Source organism: Xyrauchen texanus, chromosome 3, assembly GCF_025860055.1.
Source record: "Xyrauchen texanus isolate HMW12.3.18 chromosome 3, RBS_HiC_50CHRs, whole genome shotgun sequence".
Lineage (NCBI taxonomy): Eukaryota > Metazoa > Chordata > Actinopteri > Cypriniformes > Catostomidae > Xyrauchen > Xyrauchen texanus.
The window spans coordinates 54,012,135-54,021,649 of NC_068278.1; the positions used below are offsets into that span (position 1 = coordinate 54,012,135).

The following is a 9,515-nucleotide window of genomic DNA, read 5'->3' on the forward strand; positions in this document are numbered from 1 at the left end:
TTATGAATACATTAATAATTAATGAATTCTTAATAATTATTTAACCATTACGTTATCATAATTATTTATGTTTTTATTTCATTATCATTCATTATCATTATTTGTGACAGCTTCAGCGATTAGTCACATTTTCTTGGGATGGCCCTTTCAGTGGGTTTGTGGTGATGTTTGTGTCATTGCTTTCCTTTGTGAAAATGAAGTAGACTCATACATGCTTATGAAAATGAACACAATCACACATCTTTCAATGATTTTGGAAAAGTTTATTGTAAAATGCATAAACTGTTGAGATTAGGACAGTGGTACGCCAGACTGCCTGCAGCCATCTATGTGTCAGTCCAGAGTCTGGCTTTGTTTCAAGCCTTGAGATCCTGGACGTCATTGGTGCCTGGCTGCACTACCGGCAGTGACCGGCAGGTGTCACAGTTCGTCCCGAGGCGCTCTGAGAGGGAAATGTTTGAACTCCTCAGGGACCTCCTCGCCTTTCTGTGATCTCTTATAGAAACCAAGAGAATCCAGCAAACTGCTAATCTCATCTGCCTTCATATTATTCACAGGAATAATCTGAGAGGAATGAAAGATAATAACTATATCAATTTACAACTTGTACAATATCTGAATTGTTCAACTCAGTCTCTGTCTCATAATGAAATAAAGTTTTTTTCTCCAAAATACGTTTGCCACAATTATTGGCACCCCTAGAAATTTGTATGAGTACAATATGCATGAAGTATATTCCCATATATATTTGATTTTTTTTAGTACACCTGGGTGACAAGGAAAATGAAATTGTTCAGCCATGACTTCCTGTTTCAAAGGAGTATAAATATGAGGTAACACACAGGCCAAATTCCCTTAGACATTCATCACAATGGGTAAGACCAAAGAATATAGTTATGATGTGTGGCAAAATGTTGTTAAGCTTCACAAAATGGGAAGTGGCTATAAGAAAATAGGTAAAGCATTTAAAATACCCATTTCCACCATCAGGCCAATAAATAGTGAAGTTCCACTCAGCTGGAGATGTTCAGAATCGGCCTAGAAGAGGACGTGTGTCTATGTTGTATCCACGCATGGTGAGGAGGATGGTTCAAGTGGCCAACAATTCTTCAAGGATCACAGCTTGAGAATTGCAGAAATGAGTTGGGTCGTGGGGTCAGGAGGTCTCCAAAACTACAATCAGAAGTTACCTACATAACCACAAGTTGTTTGGGAGGGTTTCAAGAAAAAAGCCTCTGCTCTCATGCAACAATAAATTCAAGCATCTTCAGATTACCAGACACTGGAATCTATGGTCAGATGAATCAAAAATAGAGCTTTTTGGCAACAAAAACACCAGAGATGGGATTGGCGCACACAGAGAGGTAGCCATATGGAAAGATACCCCATGCCCATTGTTAAATAAGGTGGTGAATTTTTAACGTTGTTGGGCTGTGTTTACGTCAGATGTCCTGGACACCTTGTTCAGATACATGGCATCATGGACTTTAAAATTTTTTTTAAATCTGAGTGCCTCTGCCAGAAAGCTTAAAATGGGTCCTGGTTGGATCTTCCAGCATGAGAATGATCCAAAAAAAAATATCTAAATCAAAACAAAAAATGGTTCACTGACCACATAATCAAGGTTCTACCATGGCCATCCCAGTCCCCTGAAATGAACCCCTTAGAAAACCTGTGGGATGAACTGAAGAAGAGAGTCCACCAGCGTGGACCTCAGATTTGGAAGGATCTGGAGAGATTATGTATGGAAGAATGGTCTCAGATCCATTGCCATGTGTTCTCCAACCTCATTAGGCATTATAGGAGAAGACTCAGAGCTGTTATCTTGGCAATGGGAGGTTGCACAAAGTATTGAATAAAAGGGTGCCAATAATTGTGTCACACATATATTTGACAAAAAATTTGGTATTTTGATATAACTTGTGTTGTGTTTGCAATTGTTTGATATCCATTGTTTGATGAGCAGGGGTCGTCAACCTATGGCACGCCAACGGCAAGAGAGGAGTAGACTATTTTATGTACATCAATTCGCACCTGAATTCCAGTCTACATCTTGATGTAAACCTTCCTCACGATCACGCAGTGTGTTTTAATCAGCTGAATGGGAGACTAAACAAAAAGTTAAAATGTGGCAAGTCTGCAGCATACCCAACAGACTCATGCAGCATGTGCAAGACATTCGCGCATCACAAGCCGGCAGACAGCAGAGCTTTGCTTTGCTTCGGTCAGGCTGCGTGGATAACAGCCTACATTCCATGTTTCATTAGTTTCTTTTAGCTTTCAGAACAACACATGTTGTAATAAGGAAAACACCACTATTAATCCTAGAGATTTCAAACCCAGCATACATGTATACACCCTCCTTAAACCATGGTCACACTCAGAATTACATTCAACAATAAAAGAGTGTCTATTTGGCTTGTGATGCGCGAATGGCTTGCACATGCAGCGTCTCGTCACATTTTAATAGTGTTTAGTCTCCCATTCAGCTGATGAAATCGAACTGTGTGATCATGAGGAAGGATTACATCAAGATATAGATTGGAATGCAGGTGCAAAAACTTAATATAAATAAAATAGCCTGCTCCTCCCTCGCTGTTGTTTGCATGCTAAAATTTCCCCTCTTGGCACAGCCAGTGACCAGGAAAATAAAAAAATGCCACTCCATGTCAAAAAGGTTGCCGACCTCTGCCGATATATATATATATATATATATATATATATATATATATATATACTGTATATATATATATATATATATATATATATATATATATATATATATATGATATATATTATATATATTAAATTTTTTAATCGAATTAATTACATGGTGTCCCGATTAATTAATCGCTATTAATCGCATATACAAATATTTGCTGAGAAAGCCCTCATATAACTGCCCCTCAAATGATTCAATATATAAAGATTATACATATTTATATCAATATCTAATTATACATAGTTATCTTTAAATATTTAATATATATATATATATATATATATATATATATATATATATATACATATTCAGATAATTAAAAAGCATTACATTCTTGTGGCAGAAGAGTTAATCATTGATAAGACAATACAAAAAGCGGCTTTAGAATATAATGTATTATTTACTACCATATTATTGATCATAAGCCAATCATTGACACACAGTTCACAGCAATCCATTACACAAGTGAATTTGTCAATCAGTTTGAGATTTAATATGCGGGCTTGTTTAAGGGTCTCGGGTGTGTTGCGTCATAAACATAAAATGTTTAGGTCACTGTGTCAAGTTAAATATAGTTTAATACTCAATCTTTAAACACATTTTAAGATACCTTAGATCGCATTTGCGCTTCTTCGAGTATTTTGAATGCAAGAACGTATCGCATGTTTGTGTTGTTCTGCCTACTGAAGTGTTTTCTTCACTGTATAAACTGTGCGTTGCTCATACAGCTGAAATTTCACATACTGCCCTCTGGAGTAAACAGGTGGTATTACAAGCTTGCATTTCTCAGGAATCTTCCTTATTATTGTCCATATGCGATTAATTGCGTAATTATTTTGTATAATTAGTTATTTTTTGTAAAATTATTCTCACTGAATTAACACGTTAAATCGACAGCCCTAATATATAAATTATATATATATATATATATATATATATATATATATATATATATATATATATATATATATATATATAATAGATAGAGAGGGAGAGAGAGAGAGAGAGAGAGAGAGAGAGAGAGTTCCACCTTAATATAAATAGGCTAATTGTGAAAAAATGTATTGCGCCCTATATAAATGATTTCTTGTGCAAAGAATATACCCCCAAAAAAAAAGTATATCTCACCTTGACCTCCTCGTCCTTATCGTTGTAGAAAATCAGGCGTGGATTTTTATTCTCTCCTGAATCATACTCCAGATTATGACTTTAAACAGTAGGCTAAGGTTAACAGCGCTAGGAAAATGACCTTTGAGGTCACGAAACACATGGCTGTGGCCTCTAAATGTTTAAACATATGGCAGCACAAAACCAGCACACCAGGCTTGTTTTAATTAACATTTATACTCTTGTAAAATGCTGTCTAAATTCAATATGGAGATACTGATGATGACAAAAGTTGACTTAAAATAAATATGCAATAAATCTGTCACACCTTCCCTTCCCCAAACAAAATCTACAAGACAATAGTCTCCCATCTCAAGTATGAGTCAAAATAAAAACAAATACATTTCGATGGATTTCGCAGGTAATGCATGGAAATGTCAGGATACTATAATGCCCATCGCTCCATCAAGAAATTGTAGAGCTCTGGCATCTTCTTTATGGATCATCCGACCACACTGGGAGCCTGGGAATGGACAGAGCAAAAAAGCACTCCATTCAAACCAAAGCAAAATAGAATAAACAAAATAAACCTGATACAGTGGCACTAAGGCCACGTCCACACTGATATGTTAGCAGTTGAAAACACATTGATTTTGTGTGATGTGTGAATTAAAAAACTAAAACGATGTGTAGCGCTAAGTTTGTCATTAGAAAAACAGATTAAAAAATTTAAGGTTGAACTTCAATTCAAATTTTCAAGTAATCGATTGCTCATTTACATTCCTAGTTTCTATGATAATGTAACCACAGTTCTTTAAAAATAAATGTGGTTTGTCTTTGAACTTTTCTTTTTTTTCAACTGCATCAAGATTATGGGTTAAACTGATATTAATGTATAATTAAAGTCAGGCCTATTCAACTGGCGGTCCGCAGGCCAAATCTGGCCCATTTATCATTTTCATTGGCCCGCTTGAGGTTGTCAGCTGTCTTAGGGACTGTTCTCACTGAACGTGTTTTGTGTCTTTTCTCACTGTTTTTCAATTGTTCTCTTATGCCAACTTGCGCTAGATGGACATCACGCCACGTATTGATGTTTTTGCTTTGTCTCTTGCAGGAGCGTCATGTTTTTGGATGCTTTTAGAGGTTGCGCTACATATAATAATTATCTGTAATTTTGACAGATGGGGAAGATTAAAGAACAAAAATCATGGAAGACTGACAAGTGTAAATTCGGAGCAACAGAAAAGTTCTATTCTTTAATTTGTTCAAGAAAAATGAAAATTCAAGTTTAAATCATTGCATCTTTAATAAACTTGTTCAATAACACATTTTGTATCAGTCTGATTTACTCATTCTGTAATGGAGCAATTTTGAAAGCACCTTTTAGATGATATTTATTTTTTATTTTTTTGTTTCAAGTTAACTGTACACCCAGATTCAGGACAAAATAGTGCAGTGTGCTTTCACCATTTTAATGAACTTAAATGTTTTTGCCTTTGCTATATATGAAATAGCCCTGCGGTGTGTGACATAAATTTTTACCATGTACAAATATTCAATGTAATCTCTAAATTAATACATAATTATTATAAAATAATTTACAAAATGCTGTTTAAAGGCAGTTTTAGATTGAGTATAACTTTACTGAGCACTTACCAGCAGTTTACCTCTGGCTATAACAAGCTGTTCCTCCTCAGCACTGCTCTCTGAAACATTTTCAGCACTTCTGCCTGTGGCACACAGAGTCAACAGGGCCACCAGTGTGACCAACATACCGCTGGGGTGAAAGACCTCCACGTAGCCAAAAAGACTGAGGTCCTTTGGTGAAATGAAGTTCTTTTCAGTCGATATGGGCAGGCTGATAGAAATCTACTAGCAGGTGGCAAAGTCTGATTGGTTGATTTGTCATATTTTGGTTGATGGAAATTAGGAAAAACCTTAATTAAAGGAAATGATTGATTAAGCAGGACTTGAAGTCAACAAATACAAAACAAATTAGACATAAGACTGTAATTAATTAATTAATAAGTCTCTAAAGTTTTGTTACATTTTAAGATTTTTTTTCCATTATCAGAATATTGTGGCCTCTGGGCAGCTGCTGCTGTGTCAAATTCTCCCACAGTTTACTGATGAATAACTAGCAAAGGTAAACTTCAACAGCTGCTGTGTAATAATGTTCTAATGGAGTAGAGTCACTGAATTCTTATGTGACTTTACAGTGTTTCTCACATAGAAAATATAGTTTTATAAATGTTTTTATTTTTTGGATTTAATGGTAGTTTAGGACCCACTTTATATTAAGTGTTTTTAACTACTATGTACATAAGCATTTGAATCAATGTACTTATTATGTGCATATGTGTTGTTGCATTGCACTTACATTTAAAAAACCTAAATTATACATCTGTAGTTACACTGTTAATCTTAACCCTAAATGTAACCATACCTTAACCCTTACCCTAAACCCTAATCTAAACCCAAACTCTACCGCAAACCTACCCGTACCTCAACCTCAGTAGCAGCAAATGTGAATCTTGTGAGAATTTTACAGAACAACATGTAGTTACACAATAAATACATTGTATTATATGTATTATAATGTTAGTACTTAAAGACACCTAATATAAAGCGGGACCATAATTTTATTTGGTTGTAGACCATTACTGTTACATTCATTTTATAGCTTAATGATTATATATATATATATATATATATATATATATATATATATATATATATATATATATATACACACTATATATCATTACCCGATATATAGTTCTGTGATCTTACTGTGACATGTGAAACACCAACGACAGTAGCATACAAATCTAGCATTTTAAAAAAGACAACATAGCCCTTTAACCAACAAGTCAATATTAGTAGATATATCTAATATTGGTAGATAATCATGAAAAAAATGAATTAGGGTTTGCCATCAATTAATCCAATCTATGTATTAAGTTTTTAAAGGTATATTTCAAAGTGTGAATGAGTAAAGTCATTTTCATTTGTATAGTGTCTTTCTCAACACAAATCGTTTCAAAGCAGCCTTACAGAAGATCTTGCATCAACTGGAAGCAGCTTTGTTTCAGATCACACCCTGGTGAGTTTAGAGGTGTTGCCACATACAGAGAAAAATAAATCATATTGTTGGCGCTTTAATGTATCCCTTTTGCAAAATCCTGAATTCCAAGGCTGAAATCAATGTGTATATGGAGACCAAATGGTCCTGAGTGTCCTCTGTGGGTGTGGCATGGGAGCCACTTAAGGTGGTTCTTAGGGGAAGTGCCTAATGTCGTCTAATGGCCGCAGATAATTGACCTGAGTGAAATATAGACATAAATTGGCTATTCATGGAAAGATGGTTATACTTTGAGTCGGGGGACAAATCGCGGAAGCTTTTGGCTAAATATATAAAGCAGAAAGAGTCTTTTTCTACAATTCTCTCAGTGAAATCTGCTGGTGGTGAAATTGTTACCTCAGCCATTGATATTAATAATGTTTTTAAAGAATTCTATCTTGATCTTTATAGTTCCATGTATTTGTCTACTGATGAAGATATTAGAATCTTGGAACAATTAGATCTCCCTAAACTGACGACTGAGCAGACAAATTCTCTTGATTCTGAGATCAACTTGGAGGAGCTTGGTGAGGTAATCAAGGCCTTGCCTACAGAGTGGCTTCACTATTGCTAGAAGTTTATACGGAATCATTAAAGAATGGAAAGCTTGGATCAGTCTGATACTTAAAAAGGACAACGTTCCAAGCAAATATAAGAGTTACTGTCCAATTTCCCTGATCCAGCTAGATGTTAAAATATTGTCACAAATTCTGGCTAACCGATTAAGTAAAATAATGACTTCTATTATACATTTAGATCAGGTGGGGTTTATTCGGGGCCGCAGCTCTACTAATAACATTAGCTGTTTCATCAATATCATGTGGTCAGTGGCGAATGATCAGACTCTGGTTGCTGCCATCTCACTTGACACAGAAAAGTCGTTTGATATGGAAGAATTTTAATTTTGACGCCATAATAAAAAGATTTTCGAGTGATGTGGGCAGGTGGGCTTCATTACATTTATCTATGATTGGGAAGGTTAATGTTATTAAAATTAATTTTACTCCAAAATTTAACTACCTGTTACAATCTCTCCCTGTAGATGTCCCCCTCTCTTATTTCAAGCAATTTGATAGCGTAGCGAAGTCCTTCATTTGGAATGATAAGCGCCCCAGATTACATTTCAATAGGTTACATAGGCCGATTGACAAAGTGGGCTAGGCCTCCCCAAGATTATTATTATGCAATCGGTCTCAGACATTTGGCTTATTGGTCTCTTCCACCTGAGAGAGCCCCTTCCTGGTTTTGTATTGAACATGTCATGTATTTACCTGTAATTCCCATTTTTTCCCACTAGATGTCCCTAGTTCTCTGTTGTGCCCTGTTTTCCCGCCATTTTTATCATCATTGTTTTCACCTGTGTCTTGTTTGGTACTATGTATTTAAGTTACCTCAGTTCCCTTGGTTTTCAAATGTGCTAGCCACCAGTCCCTTGTGTTGCTATCTCAGCCTGCCCTGTAACTAGGAGGAGTGACTTCTAAGTTTTTTCCCTTGCTGGACTTACAGAGCTTCGTTTTGGATATCTCCTCTTCAAGTTTTATTCATTGGTTTTGAGAAGATTTGTATTGTTTTTTTCCCCCCCTTGTGACAAGTTGACTCTTTTGGGACATTACTTTTTATTAACTTTTTTTGGCTCCTCTTACGTGCTGTGTTTGTCTTCCTTCTAGTCCCAACATTGAAGTCATTCCCTTGGTTTTCACGAGCCGGTCTCGAACCCTGGTCTCTGGTGAGAGAGTGGCACTGACTAGCCACAGAGCAGTAGGTTGGGTCCAAAAGGGGGAAAAATCTTCTTAAAACCAATGAAGAAAACTTGAAAAGGAGATATCCAAAACAAAGCTCTGTAAGTCCAGCGAGGGGGGAAAAAAAACGTAGAAGTCACTCCTCCTAGTTACAGGGCAGGCTGAGAGAGCAACACAAGGGACTGGTGGCTAGCACATTCGAAAACCAAGTGACAAACAAGGGAACTGAGGTAACTTAAATACATAGTACCAAACAAGACACAGGTGAAAACAATGATGATAAAAATGGCGGGAAAACAGGGCACAACAGAGAACTAGGGATATCTAGTGGGCAAAAATGGGAATTACAGGTAAATACATGACAGAACAGGAAGTTATTGCCTCTATTTTGCCAGTCTTTCTATTAAACTAACCGGAGAAGTTAAGATACACCTTGTTGTCTCGCATTTGCACTCGGTGTGGACAGAAGTGTCCAGAGTATTTAATTCGGACATTTATTTAAATGTTGCCTCAAGCATATGGCTGAACCCCAAATTATGTATTAATAAGTACCCTTTTTGCTGGTCAGAGAGGATCGTGAGGAGGGTTACTACACTCGGTGACATATATGAGAGTGAAGTGTTGAAATCCCTCAAATTTGGTTCAACCTTTTGGGATTCCCAGATCTCAGTTCTATAAGTATTTACAGCTGCACCACTTACTCTGTACTATTTTTGGGAATAGTTTACACCCCTCTAAAGCAACAGATCCTCTGGGAGTGGTGATAACTGCATTTGGAAAAGGTCATGAGGCATAAGTGTATTACTGCCTGCTAATTCAGAGT

At 36.2% G+C, this 9,515-nt stretch overlaps 1 protein-coding gene across 1 annotated transcript; it reads right to left on the reverse strand.

Annotated features, from left to right (window-relative positions):
* Positions 1 to 248: 248 nt before the first annotated feature.
* Positions 249 to 5,656, reverse strand: selenoe (selenoprotein e). Its single transcript, XM_052105055.1, has 4 exons — positions 5,486 to 5,656; positions 4,276 to 4,352; positions 3,851 to 3,929; positions 249 to 564 (listed from the first exon to the last, which is right to left on the reverse strand). The coding sequence occupies exons 1-4, from the start codon at positions 5,600 to 5,602 to the stop codon at positions 421 to 423; spliced, it is 417 nt and encodes a 138-aa protein (XP_051961015.1). The 5' UTR covers positions 5,603 to 5,656; the 3' UTR covers positions 249 to 420.
* Positions 5,657 to 9,515: the final 3,859 nt, after the last annotated feature.